The sequence below is a fragment of the Bufo bufo genome, chromosome 6 (assembly GCF_905171765.1).
Source record: "Bufo bufo chromosome 6, aBufBuf1.1, whole genome shotgun sequence".
Lineage (NCBI taxonomy): Eukaryota > Metazoa > Chordata > Amphibia > Anura > Bufonidae > Bufo > Bufo bufo.
The window spans coordinates 346,029,581-346,054,111 of NC_053394.1; the positions used below are offsets into that span (position 1 = coordinate 346,029,581).

At 41.7% G+C, this 24,531-nt stretch overlaps 1 protein-coding gene across 1 annotated transcript in view; it reads left to right on the forward strand.

The window, feature by feature from the left end:
* Positions 1–24,531, forward strand: part of LOC121004150 (protein-glutamine gamma-glutamyltransferase 5-like) — a 43,231-nt gene that overhangs the window by 16,368 nt on the left and 2,332 nt on the right. The window contains exons 5-12 of the mRNA XM_040436287.1: positions 3,229–3,357; positions 3,451–3,628; positions 4,312–4,450; positions 8,683–8,786; positions 8,873–9,112; positions 9,199–9,489; positions 14,542–14,702; positions 22,584–22,720. Coding sequence (XP_040292221.1) covers positions 3,229–3,357; positions 3,451–3,628; positions 4,312–4,450; positions 8,683–8,786; positions 8,873–9,112; positions 9,199–9,489; positions 14,542–14,702; positions 22,584–22,720 — 1,379 coding nt within the window. The remainder of the gene's footprint in view (positions 1–3,228; positions 3,358–3,450; positions 3,629–4,311; positions 4,451–8,682; positions 8,787–8,872; positions 9,113–9,198; positions 9,490–14,541; positions 14,703–22,583; positions 22,721–24,531) is intronic.

Here is a 24,531-nt window from a genome sequence, read left to right on the forward strand (position 1 = left end):
CTGGTATGCTAATTTTAGCATTGGAGCAATTTGGAGGAGACTGAGTCTTTCTCCATGGGCGTCTCCTTCTCCCTGGCTGTAGCGCTGTCCACTCACAGTGGGGAGCGTCACAGCCAGGGAGAAGGTGAGTTTTTTTTTCTCCCTGGCTGTGACGCTCTCCACTGCGATTGGACAGCGCTACAGCCAGGGAGAAGGAGACGCCCATGGACAAAGACTCAGTCTCCTCCTCATTGCTCCAATGCTAAAATTAGCATACCAGGCGGGAGAATACAACGAGGGCCACAGCGGGCGAACAGAGCAGCGCCCAGAAAAATAGTAAGTGCAGTTAGATCCCTGCATTATGCCCTACGTATCTTGATACTTAAATTATAATGTCTGGACCCATGAAAGGTCCTCTTTAAGGACTGTTGCACACAAATTTGCTCTGGTGGGGTTTGTTCGTAAAAAATAGTCATAGAAACAGATAGCATTTTTTTTTATCACATCAGTTTTTTGGTGGCTTTTTTTTTGTGCAAAATTTGTGCATGCAAATTTTTATTTGGGAGTTTTTCCCCCATAGAAAATTGAGTTTTGGGCTATAGAGCTGCGGACATGCACGGCTAGATCGCCGCTAGCATGTCCGCAATATATCTGTCCTATAGGGCTGTGTGCTTTTAATTTCTTTAAAAAAGGATTTTATAGATATGTAAATTAGTCTTGTATGTGTCCAAGGGGCTGTACTAACCTTCCTGGAGCCCAGCCGTGCCCAGCCACGCCCGCCTGTGAAGGAGCCCAGCACCGCCTATGTCCTCCGAATCTCCTTCTTTCATTAACTATAGATTGCCGCAGTGCCGGTATAGTGTTCTTTCCCTGTGCTGGCATCAGCCTAAGGGAAAGAACTGCGCATGCGCGAGGTCGCGCATCGCGAGATTACGGCAATCTATAGTTAATGAAAGGAGGAGATTCGGAGGACATAGGCGGTGCTGGGCTCCTTCACAGGCAGGCGTGGCTGGGCTCCAGGGAGGTTAGTACAGCCCCTTGGGCACCTTACAAGACTAATTTACATATCTATAAAATCCTTTTTTAAAGAAATTAAAAGCACACAGCCCTATAGGACAAATATATTGCGGACATGCTAGCGGCGATCTAGCCGTGCATGTCCGCAGCTCTATAGCCCAAAACTTGGTGACAGAATCCCTTTAAACCTGAAAGTAAACCAAAACATCTTGTTCTCATTGTCTAACCTGATGTCCATAGACAACATGAATGCGGAGTGTGTCACATAATAGCTTGTGTCATGTGTTCACACCCATATGTTCATATGTATTTATTTTTTACTGTAAATAAGGAAATAAATCTGCAACTAATGTTCAGAAACTATTAGAGAATCACCATTTATTCTGCCCTTAAACAACAAATGGCATACAGTCGTGTGCAAGAGGCCTAACAGTGATCCCTACAGAACGCTTATTATAGTGACAAGCACAGCATCTTTCATAGCATTGGCAGCCACAGGAACTCAATGATATAAATACCTACATTACCCCATTAAAAAGTCCCCCACAACAGCCTAACCCCCTGTAATACCCACCACTCTACCTCAGAAACTTAAATTGTAGAAGGTGCAATGCCATATATTTCTTGTGGCGGGTCCGTCATAGATTCGGCATTGTTGCGTCAGATTTGGCTTCATCCATTATGTAGTGGTGATAAACCCTATGGGAGCTGTAATCATGGAGATGCAGTCTGCAGGCAGTAGGTTATAGAGCAGGAGGAACTGAGCAGATCCATATATTGTTTTGTGGGAAAAGATTCTATAAAACGTGTAATTTATTCATTTAAATCTCTGATATTTCTATACTTAGGAGTCCAGTGGGAGGTCCTAACAGTGTTTGACAGTTAACTCTGTATGCAGCTATCTATGTCGTAGAGTAGGACCGCCCACTGGACTCCTAAGCACAGAATAATCTGAGATTTACATGAGTAAATGACAAGTTTTACAGAATTTTTCCCACAGTGATATACATCAGTTTGCTCAGCTCCTGCTCTATAACATGCTGCGTTGGTGACAGGTTCCCTTCAGGTAACAATCAAATTTTTTTTAAACTTGACAGAACAGAGCCCGAGGACTTTTATTTGACAGAATTTTATTTCTGTTTTAGCAATAGGATTGCCTCATACACCTGCAACCCAACAGCTCCATACATCATAGTCATGTAATATGCCTAGAATCTATAAAAATAATGTATCATTGGATTTCACAGAACGTGTTTTCGAGCCGCCTTTTGAAGTTTCGAGCTGTCACTTTATGATACAGCACCTCTCCCTAAAAACAGGGATTAGATTGACATAATAGTGCTCATTCATCGCCCCGCAGGCCAGTTATTAACAAACAATTCATCTGGCAGGAAATACAGTACAGGACGCATCACAGCAACAAGTGCAGCAAAACTCCCTGTGTGATGACAGCTAGGGGTCACAAAACTATTTAAAGGTGGGGCATGCAGAAAAAAAAATCTGCAGTCAGTTGTATATGATTAGGGAAACATGAAACAGTGACACTTTTGTCCATAGGTCGTGTCTAGAACTGCATTTCATGCTTAAAAAGGACCTGCCAGCTCTTGAGACATGTTTGTTTTAGAAGATACCTGCATTCCCCATAAGGCTGGGTTCACATCACTGTTTCATTTTGAGTTTTTCTGATCTGTCAGAAGAACAGAACCCCCCCCCCCCTTTCCCCAAAACAAAACAAAATGGATCCTGTATTTTAAGTAATGTTGAGTGAATCGAGCTTCGGATGTTTCATCCGAAGTCGCTTTGTTCAAAACTTCGAAATAATACTGTATGGAGAGTTGTCTCCCTACAGTATTAGAGTGCATGGTCTCCGATGAACTGAAGTAAGTTTTTCGCAAAGTCACCCGTGACTTCGTTGAATAACTTTGGTAATTGATTTTTAGAGTGGAAAACCTCTTTAAAACTTGAAATTGAACCCGGCTTCAGTTCCGAGGTGTTAGTATTACATTTAGAAGCTGGCGCCTTTTCATAACTCTGGCAGATCCACTGTCAGTGAAGGGCATTATCAAGATCAACGTCTAATATGCCGGTCTTAATAAATGAACCCCTATGACTCTAAGAGATGTACAGTATGTACTAAAAAAGTAAAAAATGCTGAACCTAAGGTCCATGTGCCAGACTTTGTATTTTGTAGTAAAAGCATTAATAGGCATGCATTTTTCCTACAATTTTTAGTTTGAAGATGGAATAGGTGAAATCTGCCTGAAAATCTTAGACATGAACCCCAATTATCTGAAGAATCCATCTTTAGATTGCTCCAAGAGAGGAGACCCTGTGTACGTCAGTAGAGTCATCTCTGCTATGGTAAGCCAGGCCAGTGCGTCAAATGACAGATTGCTAGACTTCATGATTCATGGGAATGTTTCATCTTCTGTTATTAATCACTGAATTATGCAGATCAATTCTAATGATGATCAAGGAGTGATTGAATCTTCCTGGGATGAGCTCTTCAGCAATGGTGCCAACCCAAGCACGTGGAATGGAAGCGTTACTATTCTCAGACTTTGGCATAACAGTGGGTGCAGGCCAGTTCGATATGGACAATGCTGGGTTCTAGCTGGTGTGATGTGTACAGGTAAAGTAGTAATAAAACTCTAGGCTGATATAAGGGGATGCAATGTTATGACACATGTTTAGTGCATCCGAGGTCCACTCAGGAGACTAAGTGGGGTTCTCATTACCTTGTTTGCGATCTTCAGAAATTTATTTTCAAAAGATACTGCACCTTACATATCTACTACAGCTTTACATGCATATTTTAAGATCACATTTAAAGTTGGCCATCCACCTTAGCACTTTGTAATCTCTGCTAATAATTTCTGTTGTTCTGCTCAGCCTTAGGAGCAGAACAACAAAAATTGAGTCAGTGTCGGATCCGACAAATGCCAACAGCACCAGAGAGACCCCATTGATTATTATGGAATCCATTAGGTTTCTGTCATTTTACTGGACAAAATAATGCAGCATTTTATTGAATCTGTGACAGAGGTGCCTAATGGAGATGTGAAGACACCCTAAGGTTGCACGCATACACTGGGGAGTATGCAGGTGTTTTTAATGGGATAAGGGGAATATGCCATCGCCGACTCCAGCATTGGGTTATCTTCCATTTTCCAACATACTGATCCTTCCTTCCCCCAGTCTCTCATCAGGGCAGAGTCAGCACACCTCCATAAGCACAATTTAGACTGAGTTAAATTTGAAGTTTGACTACTTCTTCAGCCTTCAGGTCCAATTTCTTTGCTCCTTTGTTCACAGTGATGAGATTCCTAGGAATTCCTGCTCGTGTAGTGACAAACTATGAATCTGCACATGATACAAACTTCAGCCTGACTGTAGATGAGTATTATGATGAAACTGGGAAAAAGTTGGAACCACCTCAAGGAGACAGTGTCTGGTGAGTGGAGAATGCAACAGGGTTTGTTGTCATGTTTATGTAATGTTCTGAGTTACTGTATTGTACACTCAATAGTTCTGTGTGGATAGGTCAGAGTTAACTATCCTGACTCAGCCCATTTAGGAGGTTAGGAGGTGGACTTAGGTCTGCCCCAAGTTTAGTGTGTGAGTATGTGTGCTAGCTGAGGAAAAGAGAGGAGCTATGTGTGCTCAGTACTCAGAAAACTAGGCCTAAATCCCAGAGAACAAAAATATCTGAGACATTTACAGCAAGAAAGCCATTGCTACATTAAAGTACTCCAGAGAGAGAAAAGGAAGAACTAGAAGGTCCGGAATCTACATGGCCGTGCACTGGAGTCAGTCCGATAGAGACTTTGCTGCTGTCAAGGAGAACATCGCCAATACACCCTTCCATATTTTCACACAGTCCTTGCCAGCTGTATCTTATACCTATATCCCTCAGACTGGAAATTACAGACAAGTTTTCAAGAACCTTATTGCCAACCTTAGATGCTGCAGAGAGAGACTTTGGAAAGGTAGAGAGAAGGAGTACTACAACCCCATGATTAATCCATACGTTGCTATTGGGGAAGAATTGCACTGTGAATTGTTTGGAACTGCTTTAATATTTCTGGATGTACTACAACTCCCATTCTGCACTTTAGTAAAGAGACTTATTTATTTTCTACCACCGGCCTAGTTGCTAACTCCAGCACCATTCGCCAGCTGCAGCACCTACATCTCCTGCCTTGTATCCTTACAAAACCCTTAACACCCAGGGCAGCCCAACTGCCATCAGGCAGGAGCTCTAACATCAGGGTGTGCTCTAAGGAATGAAAAGGTTTGTTCTTCTGTTATTGCCTGGGCCTAAGGAGCATAGGTGTGAGGATTGCCACTATGACTTTAAAGGGAACCTGTCATCAACTTTATGGTGACCTCACTGAGGTTAATGGTCAGTCACTCATGAGCTAATAGTAAGTGGCTGCCGAGCATCATAAACATTGCAGCACAGGCCTTGAAAAGAGCCAAATCTACCTGAGAAGAGTCCTGGTTATTCATAAGCTCCTGCTCTCTCACCCATCTGCTAATGATTGGCAGTTCTCTCCTAGAGAGAAAGGGAGACAACTAGGTAGAAGACTGTCAGTCACCAGCAGGTGGGCAGGGAGAACAGGACTTCATGAACAACCATGACTCTTCTCAGGTGGCCGGGACTCTCTTCCAGGCCCAGTCTGCAATGATTGTGATGTTGGTTCTCGGCAACCACTTACTTTTAACTTATAAATGACAGACCGCTGAAATCATCTCACCTGTCTCTACTTTATACTGCCTTTAGTATGGGTAGCATAAAGGTCATGACAGGTTCCTTTTAATGAAGAACTGTCGTTGGCAGAGCCACTACCACTCCCATCATCTGCTCCTCCTGGGCTTGTGGCAGACACGGCTTGCTTTGTGTACCTTCACACACTAACACATGTAACATGGAAATCATAAACCAATAAAATAGAAGCTATTAACTATTAATTAAAATGATGCCTTCAAATTAGAGATGAGCACATTTCTGATTGGCTAATTTCTTTTATTTTTATGTTAGATTCTGAATCGATTCTACATGAATCAGATATGCACCAATTGGCCAGAAAATTGGCATGTGACACTCTGAGGCCTCCTAGGAATTTAGGACTTTAGAATTTGTATATCTTTTCATTATCTGTATTTTAAAATATTGTTACAGATTTTTGCAATTTCTCTGAGTGACACTGACACAGCTATGGGTAAACGTATATTTCACACTGTTAACAAAAAGTGAGTTTAAAAAAACACACTGCCCCATTGTTATGCTTTTTCATATTACAAAGCTTTCAAAAATTATCCCTTATCGGGGCAGATGCTGTATAGACACACAGGGCATTATGGGGAAAAACTGTGGCCAGTTGGGGGACCAAGCATCCAAAAATGATGCCTTACGGGCAACAGATCCCTGCAGAGGTGCAGCTAGGCTTTCAAGCACCCAGTGCGTGATGGACCATGTGATGGATCATGTGATGGACCATGTGATGAGCGCAGTGACGTCATCAAAGGTCTTTTACCCAGGGCCTGAAGAAAGAAGAAAGAAGAGTAGATCCGCTACGCGACCAAGTGGATGAGGTGAGTTAAATTTGTTTATTATTTTAAAACCCTCAATGGACATTTTACTATGCATTCTGTATCAAGAATGCTATTATTTTCCCTTATAACCATGTTATAAAGGAAAATAATAAAGATCGGATCCCCATCCCGATCGTCTCCTTAGCAACATGAGTTAAAATCGCACCACATCCGCACTTGCTTGCGGATGCTTGCGATTTTCACGCAGCCCCATTCACTTTTATGGGGCCTGCGTTGCGTGAAGAACACACGATATAGAGCATGCTGCGATTTTCACGTAACACACAAGTGATGCGTGAAAATCACCGCTCATGTGCACAGCCCCATAGAAATTAATGGGTTCGGATTCAGTGTGGGTGCAATGCGTTCACCTCACGCATCGCACCTGCGTGGAAAACTCGCCCGTGTGAAAGAGGCCTAACACCAACCAATGATCAAGATCAAACATTCCTTGTTGGTTGAAAATCGGCCTGTGTAAAAGTTCCTTCAGGTCAATACCTTGCTGCTGGTGCCAGACAACTGCTGGAGGTCATGGCTTTTTTCCATGGTGTACTTAAAAAAAATTTCAGCTTCTCGTCTGCTCTTTTAATGTAGATCTTAGCTGTAACGCATGATGGTCTTGAATTATATGGCTTCTTTCTCTAATTTCCCATAATAAAGTTGTAACCTTTTTAGTTTTCCATTCATGTAGCCTTTTTTTGCGGGAGAAGTTATCTAATGGAATTTAATATTGCATACAATTTAGTGGGAAGCTGGAAAAAACCTAATGGGGTAAAATTTTGGGGAAGAAAAACACAATTTTGACATAGTTTTATGGGTTTTGTTTTTATGGCTTTTTCTGTAAGATAAAACTAACTTAATTATGTTTCAATACTGAAAAAAAATCAACTTTCTTTTAAAATAAAAATAAAACAGGTTTTTAAAATTAAAGTATAACTGTCATATTTTTTTTTTTTTTTTTATTGGATTGTGGTGATTAATATCTCCTTGGTGGCCCTATTTCAACTTTTCACTGTGTATTCAATTACCCCTTAATTCCACAGTTTTGTTCCCTGTACTGCCTACTTTTACCTGTGCTTAAAATAGGGTTGCTAGGCATGGTCCGTCTATCTGTTGAAGGACGGAGGACGCAGAAGCAGGCTGCATGCAAGGTCACATTACTGACAGCCAGGGACTGTAAGTAAATGATTAAAGCCTGGTCCTCCCCAGCAGCTGATAACAGTGCCTGGGCTGTGTGCACTTCTCCCTGTCCCTGCGCTTGGCAGACGCTCCCTCACTCAGCAGAGCTGGAGAATGAAGAGTGGAAGCAGCGCAGACCAGGGAAGGGAGATCTGCCGTCTGCTCAGTGTATAAATGAAAGCAACATGTGGTAAAAGGACCCCTTTGTGCTGCAGGAGATTAACCCTTTAGGGGGAGGGCTCTGGTTACTGACACTTTTGGGGGGCTATTGTTACTGGCTAGTGAGGGCAGGCAGGATTAGCTTCAGGGTGAGGGCAGTGGCGGCCATCTTAACTGAATAGTTAAATTGCAGTTTTATGCAGACTGGTTGCTAAGGGCTGAATCTTATTAAACATGGGGTCAGTCAGTCAAATAGTAACTGATTCTGGAATATCATGTCATTAGTAACTACATATATGAAAATTGAAATTAGGGTCTAAGTGTGACAGTTATCCTTTAAGTCACTGCAGATGACTACAATACATTGCATTAAATTGCCTGTGTAATTAATTGCAGGTTTGCTATGTTGCTATGGAGCTCTGCCACCTGCAGGGCTCAAAAGGAACTACAGCTCTAAAAGCCTTAGTTTCTTCAGAGAGACCAGAGCTTTCATTGACAACCACTGGCTCTCCAAATTTGAAATTAACCTTCTTAATGATAGAAGTAAACTTGGGTCTTCTCTACCATGTAGAAAGGGAAGGTTTTGATTTTATTGTCACCCAGAAAGGATGATCTGAGGCTTGCCATTTGCCAGTCTCATGTGTTTAATACTTCTTATGGGGACCAGGTGATAGAAATGAGTTTTATTACTTATGTTTATAGCTACAAAGAGCATACTCTCACATAACAGTGTCTTATATGTCCATGTAGGAATTTTCATGTCTGGAATGAATGTTGGATGGCAAGGAAAGACCTACGCCCAGGTTATGATGGCTGGCAGGTTCTGGATCCCACCCCACAAGAGATCAGTGGAGGTATATGTAGACACTAAGACCAAACAGTCTGAAATTTCATTGACTATGGGCATGCTGCATGGTTATCCTGTTTTGTCTTCTTTCAGGGACGTATTGCTGTGGTCCAGCCCCTGTTAAAGCGGTCAAAGAAGGAGAGGTAGATGTAGATTATGATGTTGCATTTGTGTTCACGGAGGTGAATGGTGATGTTATTCCCTGGGTTCTACGAGATGGTGGAGTAGAGAAAGGGGAGGTGGATACCCTTACCATTGGCAAATCCATAAGTACGAAAAGCGTTGGTAGTAGTCTCAGAGATGATATAACGGATCAGTACAAGTATATAGAAGGTAATTATAACTCTTAATGATAGTAAATATAACATTTCAATTAGTCCTGTGTGGATGGTGTTGACTTCTCTCATTTTGTTTTGAAGGAACTACTCAGGAGAGAGCGATATTTGAAAAAGCTATGGCTAAATTGAAATCTAAGAAGCCATTTATGGAAAGAGATTCGATTGTGGCGCTGGACTTTAACGCATCCTTAAAGTTAGCACAATCCCCACTGATTGGACAGACAATCATTCTTCTGTATTACATTCGTAACAGAGGCTTTGAACCGAAAAAGTTCTCCATAATTGTCAGTGCCCAAGAGATGATGTATAATGGAAAGGCTTTGGAGCAGTTCTGGACTGACAGTTTTGAGGTTGATGTCAGTCCAGGGAAAGGTAAGGGAACTGATATGTGAATGATCATAAAAGTGCATCCTCAGAGAAAGGGTTTAGGTAATTATACTTTCTGTCTCAGTTTTAATAGCATAGTACAAGTCTAACAACAAGTTAGTAAAAAGGTATTTTTGCATTAGTGTTGTGTTTTAACATCCAATTCGAAAAAAATATGTATTTGCCAAAATTTGTTAAAATGGTAGATGCAAAATATTTCCTTTTTTCCCCCATTACTTTTAGGGGTAACAGTAGTACAGATGCATTTTAGGGTTCACATCATGTCTACAATGTCTGGACCCTTCATGGTATATAGTTGTTGATAAGCTCAGTAAGAACTATGGGGAGTCTATATATTGGGGCCAAAAACAAAGTCTAAAATGCATCTGTATTATGGTCGTATATATCGTACAGAGCTGTATGGGCCCATACTGTACTTCTATGTGTATAACTAAGGATTCTCAGATTCCACATGCTTAGAAAAAATGTGGCATTCTCCATCACTTTTGGAAGAAGCTATCTCTGCAGTAAGGTAATATACAGAGGTACCATATGGCGACTAGTGATGAGCATCAGGGGCAATATTCGAATTTGCGATATTTCGCAAATATTTTGTAGAATATTCGTCATATATTTGTGAATTCGAGAATTCAGATTTTTTTTTTTGTTACATTTTCCAAGCTGCTAGAAGTTTACTGAGACTGGAGAAAATGGTTGGCATGGCAGAACATAAAAAATTGCTTTATATGCAGATAGAGTGCTCCAATATATTCACGATTGCGCAAATCTGCAATTAATGATGCGTATATTTTGGCGCAATACGTGAAACTTCACATTTTAGCAGGTCTGACTACATATTACTGATTGGTACACTATGTATTGTTGTGACATCACAGCACTATGGGGGAGATTTATCAAAGCTGGTGTAACGTAGAACTGGCTTAGTTGCCCCTAGCAACCAATCAGAGTCCACCTTTCATTTTTCGCAGCTCTTTTGGAAAATTAAAGCTGGAATCTGATTGGTTGCTATAGGCAACCATGCCAGTTTTCCTTTACCCCAGTTTTGATCAATCTCCCCCTATGTCTGTAGCATGTATGTATGGACAGCAGAACCTTTCACACTACCTAACACCCTGCGCTGGAACCTACCAGCTACATTATATCAGGATATAACCTACACTGACTATCTCCCACTAACTATCTGTATTATATACAGTCGTGGCCAAAAGTTTTGAGAATGACATAAATATTGGAATTTGGAAAAGTTGCTACTTAAGTTTTTATAATAGCAATTTGCATATACTCCAGAATGTTATGAAGAGTGATCAGATGAATTGCATAGTCCTTCTTTGCCATGAAAATTAACTTAATCCCCAAAAAAACTTTCCACTGCATTTCATTGCTGTCATTAAAGGACCTGCTGAGATCATTTCAGTAATCGTCTTGTTAACTCAGGTGAGAATGTTGACGAGCACAAGGCTGGAGATCATTATGTCAGGCTGATTGGGTTAAAATGGCAGACTTGACATGTTAAAAGGAGGGTGATGCTTGAAATCATTGTTCTTCCATTGTTAACCATGGTGACCTGCAAAGAAACGCGTGCAGCCATCATTGCGTTGCATAAAAATGGCTTCACAGGCAAGGATATTGTGGCTACTAAGATTGCACCTCAATCAACAATTTATAGGATCATCAAGAACTTCAAGGAAAGAGGTTCAATTCTTGTTAAGAAGGCTTCAGGGCGTCCAAGAAAGTCCAGCAAGCGCCAGGATCGTCTCCTAAAGAGGATTCAGCTGCGGGATCAGAGTGCCACCAGTGCAGAGCTTGCTCAGGAATAGCAGCAGAGTGACGCACAGTGAGGCGAAGACTTTTGGAAGATGGCCTGGTGTCAAAAAGGGCAGCAAAGAAGCCACTTCTCTGCAAAAAAAACATCAGGGACAGATTGATCTTCTGAAGAAAGTATGGTGAATGGACTGCTGAGGACTGGGGAAAAGTCATATTCTCCCATGAAGCCTCTTTCCGATTGTTTGGGGCATCTGGAAAAAGGCTTGTCCGGAGAAGAAAAGGTGAGTGCTACCATCAGTCCTGTGTCATGCCAACAGTAAAGCATCCTGAGACCATTCATGTATGGGGTTGCTTCTCATCCAAGGGAGTGGGCTCACTCACAATTTTGCCCAAAAACACAGCCATGAATAAAGAATGGTACCAAAACACCATCCAACAGCAACTTCTTCCAACAATCCAACAACAGTTTGATGAAGAACAATGCATTTCCCAGCACGATGGAGCACCGTGCCATAAGGCAAAAGTGATAACTAAGTGGCTCGGGGACCAAAACGTTGACATTTTGGGTCCATGGCCTGGAAACTCCCCAGATCTTAATCCCATTGAGAACTTGTGGTCAATCCTCAAGAGGCGGGTGGACAAACAAAAACCCACTAATTCTGACAAACTCCAAGAAGTGATTATGAAAGAATGGGTTGCTATCAGTCAGGAATTGGCCCAGAAGTTGATTGAGAGCATGCCCAGTCGAATTGCAGAGGTCCTGAAAAAGAAGGGCCAACACTGCAAATACTGACTCTTTGCATAAATGTCATGTAATTGTCGATAAAAGCCTTTGAAACGTATAAAGTGCGTGTAATTATATCTCACTAAATCACAGAATTAACTGAAACAAAGATCTAAAAGCAGTTTAGCAGCAAATTTTGTGAAAACAAATATTTGTGCCATTCTCAAAACTTTTGGCCACGACTGTATATATAAGCTAACTAACTAACTATCTAATGTAATGACACAGTAAAGCACAGGGCACAGCAATGACACTGCTGTCTCTCTCAGAACTTTAAAAAACTGGCTTCTGGGGAGGTTCTTATATAGTAAGGGGTAGGCAGCTTTCCTATTGGTTGCTAGGGATGTTGCTAAGCTCAGACAAAGACATTGCAGCCTTCTCATTGGCCCACAATGAATATTCGAAAATACAAATATATATCACTATATTCTAAATATTCGCGAATTCTTGAAGTGCCGATATTCGCGATTCGAATATTCGCGTCCAACACTAATGGTGACACACTTTGTGTGCAGCTCTATAGGTTAAATGCTTATGGCTCTGCCTTGTACATCCTTAGTCCTAGGCAGTGGCATACCATTCAATGGAGGCAGACCATGCGACTGCTATGGTCCCAGGGAATTGGGGCCCAGTGTTAAACTCAGCGTTCCTTCTCTTGGTGTGAAAACGCTGCATTTTCATGCAGCCACCACCAGGGGGAGCTCAGTGAAAGCATGTTATTACAGCTTCTAATTCATTCAATTGTAACAGTATAAATGCCTATGCACCCCCCTAGTGGTGGCTGTCGCCAACTACTTTTGTAATAGAAAGAAAGAAGGAGATTTATCAATTTATTTTTGCCAGATGTTTGGTGTGAAAACATTGAAAAACATGGAGTTCAAAATGAGCACCATATTTGAAAAATACCTGTTCTACTTTTTCTGACATCTAAGGGCTCATTCAGACGGCCATATGCTGTCCGCAAAAAAACGGGATCTGCAAAAAATGGATAGCATTCAGTATTTTTGCAGACCCATAGACTTCAATGGGGCCATGTCCTGATTTTCACGGACAAGTATAGGACATGTTTCATTTGTTTTGCGGAACCGTGGATAGAAAAGGGCCCCATAGATAGAAGTGAAACGGATCCGCATTTTTGCAGATAGCATACGTCCGTCTGAATGAGCCCTAAGTCTGATAAAGGCCAGGTGTGATTTTTTTTTATACATTTTTTTTTCTGCATATTGAAAAAAAATGTAAATTCATCAGAATTCTGGGGCATTGTAGAATATGCCTTGTGTATACGGTGTCTGGTCTAGTTCCTGTTCAATTTATGGGTTTGCCACCTTGGTTCCCTTTTCTCCTCTAATATGGTTAATTTAATGCTGCCTACATTTCCCATTATACTCCTGGCATTGCCGAGGCTGAGGTGGAGTCACACTGCAATTGCTCTGCTCAGAGTCCTAAGGGCAACACAAATTAGATGTGACATAGAACTGCTGTCCCAGACCTTACACTGCAGAGTGTTATTGTATCCTATGTGATGCAGCTTCAGGCCGTGTCTTCTGACTCCTCCTTCTGATTGGTTTCTCCCTGTCAGCTCTTACAAGCAAGAGGCATTGGGGCAGCAGTGTGAAGCTGCATTTTTTTTAAAACTCTGCAGGTAATTTTTGTAGGGATTTCCCTGTTATACCATTGCACTCCTGTGTACACAGGGGAGGAAGGTCTGCACTGGCAGTCAGACTGGGGAACATATCACACCTGCCCATAGTGAAAGAGTTCAAAATGTACGGATGAAGTTGAGTTGGGGAGAAACAAATGACACTTATATGGGCAAAAAAATTGCTGAAGGGCTTATTTAATACAATGAAATATTGTGCTTTTTTTTTTAATTATAAAAAAATATATATGCATAAATGTTCATGATAGTTATCCCAATGTTTCTATAAAAAAAGAAACTGCCCTATTAAAGTTTATGGATTCCAAAGTTTCATCCTTGTTAAGGTTTTAACATTTTTTTAAATGATGAATTATGCCATTGCCTTGAAGAAGGTTTGTTTTCAGTCAGATAGTGTCCCCCACCTCAAAAAAATTATACCTTTTACATATGATCCATGGACTAGATGATATCTATTAAGGAAGAGTTTAGTGTGAATGGTAACATCAGCAGACATACTGTAATTAGCAGATGGCGCTCTTGGACCTTGAACCTACTGTCAGCTAAAACATTAAGGAGAAACATACACAGCAATTTAGAACAGGGATCAGCAACCTCCGTCACTCCAGCTGCTCAGAAATTACAGCTCCCAGAATACTTCATTCATGTCTTTGGGAGTTAGAAGAACAGCTGAGCATGTTTGCTTGCGTGGAGTTGTAGTTTCACAGCAGCTGGAGTGCCGAAGGTTGCCGATCCCTGTTTTAGAGCATCATATAATGAATACAGTACAATAAAAAATACAGTATGGTGATTAGAGTGACCGACATAACTCTAAAATATTTTATCCCTGTAGATATGGAGACAAGTTTTCAGCTTCATCCTTTCCATTATCAGAGATTTGTGCGTCCTGGTAATAACATCAGAGTCACCGCACTGGCCACAGATCTAAAGACCAAGAAACTGAAGTTAGCATCTAAAAACATCATATTTGAGGTTCCTGCAATAGATATGCAAGTAAGTTTTGAGATACAGTAAATTAACATGCATGGTAAATGGATTATATTTATACATACAATACAGGCATACATAATACACACACAAAACACATAAAATAATACTTGGGGAAATGTAAAAAGTAAATCTATAAAAGAAAGGAAAGAAAAGTAATTGTGTATGCACATGTGGCAGATTTATTGCCGAAATTTCTTCTAATAAAAAGCCAGACCATTGATCTTAATGGGCTTGTTTCTGCAACACGTGTATAGATTTCTGTAAGAAGCATACATATGAATGGGACACTCACAAGGACTTCTGCAACAAATCTGTGTGGTTCTTCTGTACTAAGTAATACTCTCTGGTCTAACATTTTTTTTATATGCGACTCTAGCTTGGTGGTATTGTAGATAGTCGGGCATGCCTAGATAGTTGGGGCACAGGAAAAGTGCACAATAGAGTAGTACATCCTACACAATAGGTATAATATATAGAGAGTAAAGTGGAGGCTGACCTTAGAGAGTTGTTCTATAGATAGGCACAACACTATTGAAGGTTTTCTGATGCAAGGTGTGCTGCCGCAGGTGGTAATTCTTTCAGAGTGAGATGCCCAATCCCACAAGGAGATGCTTAGGTTTGAGTTGAAATGCCTGCTTCGGCGCACAGTAAACCGGCATAGAAAGTTTCAAAATTGTTCTTTATTTCAATAAAATGCACATGGAGGATAAGAACAACGCTTTTTGGGGAATCTTATGTCCCCTTCATCAGGTTAAAAATTTGTTTCTGTCCGATTCTAAATTGTCCCAAAAATTCGGCTTGGATACAAATTAATTCTATTCGAAATGAAAATGCATTAAATGCCCGGAATCAATCTCTCTCTCTTTTTTCAAATTTCTAACTAATCGATTGGCTCATTTTTACAATTGACCTATTACAATAATTAAAATGGGCCACTCCAGATGTATAGTTACTAGTGTTCATCAAGCATGCTCAGTCGAACACAACATCGTGATGCTCGGCCGAATATTGCTTGTGCTGGATGCTCGAGTCAGTGTAGTTAAATCTAATTTAGCCTCTATTTCTACTACACTATAGAGCTGCTTGGCCATTTGCTTAAAAAAAAAGAGAGACTTTTGCTATATAGGAATACTTACTAGTAGTAAGTATTCCTACACAGCAGAAGTCTCATATTTTATTATTTTTGAGCAAATGGCCATGCAGCTCTATAGTGTAGTGGTTAAGGTTCTTGGCTGTAATGTAGAAGGCTGTGAGTTCAAATCACACCAGAAACATTTCAGAAATAGAGGCTGAATTAAATGTATATAATTTAGTATTAATATATATATATATCCAACATAGAAAAACAGCAGCACTATATAGTGAATCCTGGTGCAAATACCTCAGACCACGGGCAAAGCAGTCATCAATAGTTGTAGTTCTTCAAAAAAGAGGCAGCACTCCAGTGTAAAAAAGTGAAAAGATCCGCTCTATTTTCCCTCTGCAACGTTTCAACTGCTCATTGCCCATTCTCTGCTCATTGCCCATGCTTGATAATGACTGCAATGAGCAGTTTAAACTTTGCAGAGGGAAAATAAAGCGGGTCTTTTCACTTTTTTACACTGGAGTGCTGCCTCTTTTTTGGAGTGCTGCCTCTTTTTATATATATATATATATATATATATATATAATCATACTTCTGATATATATGAATGCATAATATGTGGGAAACTACTACTGATGTTTTAGCCATAATATATTTACATATATTATAATATATTATATATTCTAAATATATAATAATATTTGTAAATATATTATGGCTAAAAACTTAAATATATGTTTAAATTAAGCTTCTATTTCTGACAGGATTCAAACTCACAACCTTCTACATTACAGCCAAGAATGTTAACCACTACACTATAGAGCTGCATGGCCAACTACTTAAAAAATATATATATATGAGACTTATGCTGTATAGGACTACTTACTATTACTACTAAGTATTCCTATACAGCAGAAGTCAAATTTTTATATTTTTATTTTTCTTAAAGTAACTGCCCATGAAGCTCTATAGTGTAGTGGTTAAGATTCTTGGCTGTAATGTAGAAGGTTGTGAGTTCAAATCCCACCAGAAACTTTTCAGAAATAAAGGCTAAAATTAATTTAAATACAATGGGTGTCCCGAAGCACTAATTCCATATATGGACATAGCTATATATGAAGTCAGAGCAGGGACTCCTAAGCCGAACTAGAGTCCCAACACCCTCCCCTCTTCAGAGCAGGGGGTGCCTGGTTTAATGCTCAGGTTCTCTCAGGAAGTGTTCTACACAAGCACTTTGGTGCTCGATCAACACTAATAGTTACACCATCTCACCCCTACATCCATAGAAAGCTCAATTGTGTGCAGAAAATCCTCAGTGTAAAGGCTCATTCACACGACGTATGAATGGCTCCACATCCGTTCTGGAATTTTGCAGAACAGGTGCGGACCCATTCACTTAAATGGGGCCACAAAAGATCCGAACAGCACACCGAGTGCTGTCCGTATCTGTAAAAATAAAGAGCATGTACTATTTTTGTCTGCAATCATGGACACGAATAGGCATTTTCTATATAGTGCCGTCCCTGTGCGTTCCGCAAAATGCAGAACGCACATGGCCGATATCCATGTTTTGCGGACTGCAAAACACGGCACAATCATGTGAATGCATCCTAATATGATAGTAGCAAAGTCTGTGTGCCATAAATACGAATCTACACCAGTTATGAGCTGGTGTGGATTTGAATTATCATTTATACCAGTTTCTGGCATAAATGATAACAAATGTATTGGGTCATTGAAGCCACAGCCCCTTTCACTATATTAGGCGTATGTCAAGCTCAGATGGTTAGTTGCCCGTCTCATTTACCATTTTCTACACCTGTTTCAGATGTAGAAAAAGGTCTAAATGTAAGACAGCAAGGAAGTGGTCTTACATTTAGACTCTGTGGCGGTGGGTCCGGCAAAGGTATGAAGAGGCCGGCATCTAAAATGCCAGTCTTCATAAATGTGCCCCTATGTTTAAAAATTGGAGTGCACTATAATTTGCAATTATTTTATGCCACTATTGTAGCAAAAAATATTTGATAAATGTGCCTCATTTATTACAATTCTGTCTTCTTTTGTATGTATTTAAGGGAGTTCTGCAACTTTCGGGATGGGGGGCTGTTTGCAAACATACTCACCTGCTTTCTGGAGCTGACTCCCGACTCCATCGCTTCACAGCCTAGGCTGCTCCGTTATTCCTGTTTGACACTGCTGTAGCCAATCTCTGGCCGCAGCAGTGACCTGCTCACCCTGCGCCATGACAAAAAATGCTCACATGACGCAAGGGAAGAAGGTCACAGCGATGGGCTGCAACCATGCAGCGGCATCAAACATTAGGTTTACATCCACACAGCCAAGCGGAACAGCCAAGGCCGTGGAGAGAAGTAGCCGGGAGCCAGCGCCGGGAAGCAGGTAAGTATGCTTCCCTTCACAGGTGTGCCCAGAAGAGGGAGTCTGGCAAATAAGATTTGACGGGTTGCTATGTGGTCTTATAATAACAATGAGCTGCCAGAGTACTAGGACAGGAAGTGTTGGACACAGATGCTGAACATTCCCCACATTCCTTCTCCGGCTGGCCTACTTAGATGACAAGTATGTAGTCTCATTTTTTACCCACAATAAGGAACATCTTTATTACATAAAATGAAAAATTGATGAGAAAATGTCCTCATTTAGACAGGATGGTCAGAATATTACTAATGGAGAGGCAACCGTAATAATACATAGATTTAATAATAGCAGTAATTAAAATGCTCTCTAGTCTATGAAGTTAAAATAAACCCGCCATAATTTCCTGTGGTGCCAGGCTGCAATTTTCCTGCTGGTGACTAGGTTGAATTCACAAGCTGGAAACTCATAATGAAGTTTGCTTAATTATGTTTCTAAATGTTACTCTGACATGACTAACACTTTAACATTGTGTTGTTTGTGTTTAATATATGCCCACAATGTTGAAATTAAATGCAACTTTCTGATTTACAGTACCCATTAATAAAATGGGGGGTGGGGGGTCACATTCAGGACCCTCACCTGTTAGCCAGTTTGGAGACCAATTACAATAATATCTCTCACCCAGGAGGACCTAACACTTCCATGCATTACATAGACATTACATTGAGTGCAATGGGAACAGTGCAGTACTTAATTTGGACCCACTGGCACCCCTCTCCTCCTGCCTGGAGTGGTGCTGTCAGTAGCCTATCTTTCAATCTTAGCCGATCAGTAATAAGGGGACTTTATTTAAAGGGAACCTGTCTCCTCCAAAAACCATCCCAAGCCGCCAGCAGTACCTGAGAGTAGCCCGCAGCGTGTTTCTAATGATCATTTTCGTTTAGCAGTCAGATGTTGTAAAAGCTCTGAAAACGTTCTTTTATCCCCTGCCAGCGCGCTTCTCTAGTCAGGCTTATAGTCAAGGGGGCAGAGACCTCCTTGCTTCAAGTCAAGATAACCACGCCCCCTTTCCCTGCCCCTTCGCTGTGACTGACAGCTGACAGTTCGGCTGGCTTTGCCAAACTCTCTGCATAAGCGCTGTCAGTCACAGCGAAGGGGCAGGGAAAGGGGGCGTGGTTACCGTGACTTGAAGCATGGAGGCCGCTGCCCCCTTGACTTCAAGCCTGACTAGAGAAGCGCGCCGGCAGGGGATAAAAGAACGTTTTCAGAGCTTTTACAACATCTGACTGCTAAACGAAAATGATCATTAGAAACACGCTGCGGGCTACTCTCAGGTACTGCTGGCGGCTTGGGATGGTTTTTGGAGGTGACAGGTTCCCTTTAAGAAGCAGTCATTGTTGTTGGTCCCCCTGGGGTCTGCATTAGAGTAATTCACTAAATTATCCGCAACAGGATACATTGTTGCGGCGTCTAGGGGATTAGTTAGTTTGTCTCCTCTTGGCACAAAACCACAGACAGGGCATACAACGGATTGTTGACTAAATAGCCCCTGTTCTGTTACAATTGTTTCTTTTTGGTACGGTGCTGTGGAGAAACTGTAACCCTGTGAATTAGGAGCAATTCTCTTACGCTCCCTTATAGATTGCAGGGTATATTTACTTCTTTCTATCTTGGGATTTGGTCGATCTAACATACATCATTTACACACACTGGTCATATTTTGGGTCATATGCAAACATCCATAGCTTGTACCCCTGTTGTTGGGTTGATGGACCTTCATGCCTTTTTTCCAGTATCCTTGGAGTCACATATCCCCTCTGCCTGTTTAGGTTACCTCACGAGGGTGAAAACATATACAGTATATATTTTTTTTAATTTGTTTCGTAATAAAGTTTTGTTTTTTTCTTTTAACCGTCTTAGACGGGCAGTGAGACTTGACACCTGTGTATGCTGGTTGCTTGGGGCTGCGTGTTGGCTGCGGTGTTGTGTGTGAATTATGGCCTGTGTTTGTGTCTCCCCACGTCCATTTCTCTGTGGTCCCTGTCACTGTTGCCAAGCAGGCTGGCTGCATGTACTTTGTGTACTGGTGGTGGGTGTCTCTATGTATGCTGGTTCTGTGATGCGTGCTGGCTGCTGCCTTGAATGTGAACAGGGTCTGAGTATGGATGCAGTGTGCGGTTCTGTCACTCTGCCTGTAACCTCGTACTGGCTACAGTTTCTTATGCATGCTGGGTGTGCTGGCTGCAGCATTCTGTGACAGTGAGAACTGACACTTGTATTGTTTGTTCTATGGTTCTTGTTACTCCTGGTTCTGGTGGGATTAACGGTTCTTGTTCTATTCCTGGGCGTGGCTTATTAGGCACCCTCTTTATTGCAGCTATTTCTACTTGCGAGCTATGGTGCCTGTGGTCAGTCTCTCTTGTGACTTGTAGGGTGTTGCCCCTTGCTGCTGACCTAGGGGGCTTTGCCATCTGCCCTTCTGTGTGGTGGCACCTGGTAAAACATTGTTGATGTTGTATCCTGTTTGTTCCATGTTTTGCCTGTCAGTGTAACTGCTTCTGATCCTGTCTGTTTCATGTACAGCCTGCTTCTTATCCTGTCTGTTCCATGTGTAGCCTGGCTGTGCTCCACTGCTTCTGATCCTGTCTGTTTCATGTACAGCCTGCTTCTGATCCTGTTTGTTTCATGTATAGCCTGGCTGTGCTCCACTGCTTCTGATCCTGTCTGTTTCATGTACAGCCTGCTTCTGATCCTGTTTGTTTCATGTACAGCCTGCTTCTGATCCTGTCGGTTTCATGTATAGCCTGGCTGTGCTCCACTGCTTCTGATCCTGTCTGTTTAATGTATAGCCTGGCTGTGCTTCTGTTCCTGTGTTTGTCGTTCCTTCGTGAGAGGGCTCCTGGGTTCTCCGGAGGAAGGACATCTAGTCTATGTGCAGCTCTGCCTGTGACCGCCATGCTTCCGTTCCGCATGGCGTACAGGCATCTGCCTGTGTGCTGGTTCCCGTTTGTCTTGCCTGATCCATGTCCTGAGTTTGTTTGGGTTTCATTCCTTCTTCAGTTGTCTGTTCCGCTGGTGCTTGCACCAGCATGGTTCTTTGTAGGTAGCGGCCAAGTGTACCGGAACCATCCTGGAGATGCGACCAGGGAGCTCTTAGCCAAGTTCATCCCCACCACCAAGGTCTCTGTAAAGAACAGGGCTAACTGGTTCTTTGCTCTCTGTGGTTTGCCTCTAGTCTGCTGGTGGACTTGGTTCAGTGGTAGTGCTACCACTATTACCTAACCTGCTTATCCTTTACTGTCATGTTCTTTTATTACATGTGTAATAAAGTATTCTGTTGGTTCCTGGTCTGTAATCTGCCTGTGTCCTGTTTGCAAGATGTTCCGGTGGTCTGCCAGGTCCTCCGGAACGTGACAGTCTCCTTGACAAAAAGCCAAAGCCATTGGGTGAAATTTATGAAATTACAATAGAAAGGTGGAGTAGTTGCCCATGTTATCAGATTCTGAAGTCTAGTGAAAGATAATAGAAGCAATGTTCAGGGTTAATAAGTCTCTGTCATGGAGCCCCAAAATGAAATGACTACCATACAGCTTAGAACACCTTGGCAATAATGCACCTAAAAAAATCACAAGCATCTCTAAAAATCCTATATATGCACAGTCAAGTCGACCAAAACCAAGGGTCAAAATGACTCACTAAATATATACATAGTAGGTAACGTCAAGAAATCTAACAACTGAACCAGTAGACAAGTCATATACAATAAGCATTCATCATATAAGTTCATTGTAGACTACTAGAGTTAAGAGTTCACCATACCCTAGGGAGCACTTTGCTCCAATTATGTGAGATAGGAGCCAAATGTGCCCATATGGGCATAGCTGGCAGTGTACTCCACTATGCTAACCAGAGGAATGTGTTTTTGATAGACCCTTATTGTAAGTGTGGTATGATGTTTTTAGCTTAATTTAGAGTTTAAGCATGTTTCTAATTTCATGGAAGAAGGGATGCAAATGAGCTCTTAACAATGTTTGACCCTTGGTGTTGGCTTACTTAATATCCGAGTCATGTCTCAAGGCCTATTTAAAGGGTCTAACACTGACTTATAGGATAGCTGCCTTACATCTGGGGGCATCAGAGGCAGAGCTTGCTAAGAGCTTATTTGCATCCCTTTTTCCCAGAATTTCAGAGGAGCATGTATGACCTATACGTCTGCTCACACTGATTGAGGTGCTCTCCTTGAGGAGAGATAGTACCCCCAAATTCTAATTTCAGGATCACTTTTAATCACTTTTTGCCCATTTCAAGACCACTCTGAAGTGAGTAAACCTGAGACACAGATAGCAAATTATGGTAAAGTACTGAAATAGGTATTACTTATATGCAAAAAAAATTTTTTTTTTTTTTTTTTTTTATCATTTTAGATTTATGGTATTCCACGGCTCAACCAACCTCTTAGTGTCATCATATCCTTCAAAAACCCTCTCAATGAGATCCTGAATGGCTGTGTGATGACTGCAGAAGGTACAGGTCTCTTCCCTGGTGGCCCCGTCAGAGTGCAGTAAGTGTTGAAATGGTGTCCCAAAAATGGACTGATTATCAAAACCCCTAAAACAGGAGGGGTCCTTAACCTTTTGTAGGTTTCCAGCCATTTTCAAATATGACAGGCAGTATTGAGCATGATTATTAGGCCTCATTCACTGTGATAACTTCTGTGACAAGAGGGCCAGTGGTTTATCTGTGAAGATGTCTGTGAAGAATTATGTGTTTGGTTTGTGTGTCCGTTTTATGCCCACCATCTGTCTTCCATTTACCATTGACACTGCTAGACTAGCATCCCCTAGCAAAGATTACATTTTTTCAGGCTAATTGGTATTTATTTGGTTAGTCCAGAATCTCTAAAATGATATTTTTTTGGAATATTCAGGATGAATTCCAAATTGATAGAATAGATTTGCTCAGCTCTAGCCTGTGAGATCCGTTTCAAGGCTCTCACAAGCGGCCCAAAACGGATCAGTTCAGCCCCAATGCATTCTGAATGGATAAGGATCCGTTCAGAATGCATCAGTTTGCCTCCGTTCAGCCTCCATTCCGCTCTGGATGCGGACACCAAAACGCTGCTTGCGTCCTGACTTACAATGTAAGTCAATGGGGACGGATCCGTTTTTACTGACACAATATGGTGCAATTGAAAACGGATCCGCCTCCCATTGACTTGTTTTTTTTTTGTTCATGGTAATGCAAACGGATCCGTTCTGAACAGATACAAGCGTTTGCATTATAGGGGAGGATCCGTCTGTGCAGATACCAGACGGATCCGCACCTAAACGCAGGTGTGAAAGTAGCCTTATTTATCGTACATACAGGGCCGGTGCAAGGATTTTTGTCAACACAAGCGAATCTACATTTTGCCCCCCCCCCCATCATTTCACATTTCTGCCCCTCATGATTCATGTCCATTTCTTGCCCACCCCCATCATTTCAAATTTCTGCCCCTCATTATTCATGTCCTTTTCTTGCCCCCCATCATTCACATTTCTGCCCCTCATGATTCATGTCCATTTCTTGCCCCCCTCCCATGTGCTAATATCATAGTGCCATCCTCTCCCCCTGCCCCCTAATGTGCCAGCATCAAGTGCCTCTCTCCTCCCTCCTCCATGTGCCAGTATCATGGCGCCATTAGCCCCCCCTCCCCCCCGGCAGTAAAGTAACAGTCCGGTATTAAAAAAAAAAAAACCTTTTATACTTACCTCCATGTCAGCGATGCGATGCAGGCCTCTTCCTCTTCCTGTGTTCCCACCAGCCTCTAGTGTTGAAGATTTGGTGCTCATGTTCTTATTTAGCCTGTCTTTCAGAAAAGTTTCTCCTGGGATTCTAACTCACGACCTTCCACATCAGAGGCAAGGCATTTACCCACACAGCTATGAGAGCTCTATAGCCAGTTACTTTAAAAAATAAAAATAAATATAAGACTTCTACCGTAGATAACTTTGATACCTAGTGTACATCCATACACATGACAGCTGCCCCAGTACACTGTGTATGGATGTAGCAGAGCTGGGTGTGTTGGGGCAGCTGTCATGTGTATGGATGTACACTAGGTATCAAAGTTACCTACAGTAGAAGTCTTTTTTTTTTTAACTAAATGGCTATACAGCTCTCATAGGTGTGTGGGTAAATGCCTTGCCTCTGATGTGAAAGGTCGTGAGTTCGAATCCCAGGAGAAGCTTTTCTGAAAGACATGCTAAATGATATTTTAAATACACCAGGCTCGGACTGAGACAGTGAGGGCCGGGCTGCGGGGCAAGTGTAAGTTAGCAAGTTAATTGTTTGCCGCCCTCAAGCAGCCGCTTGGGCTGCCTTATGATAGAG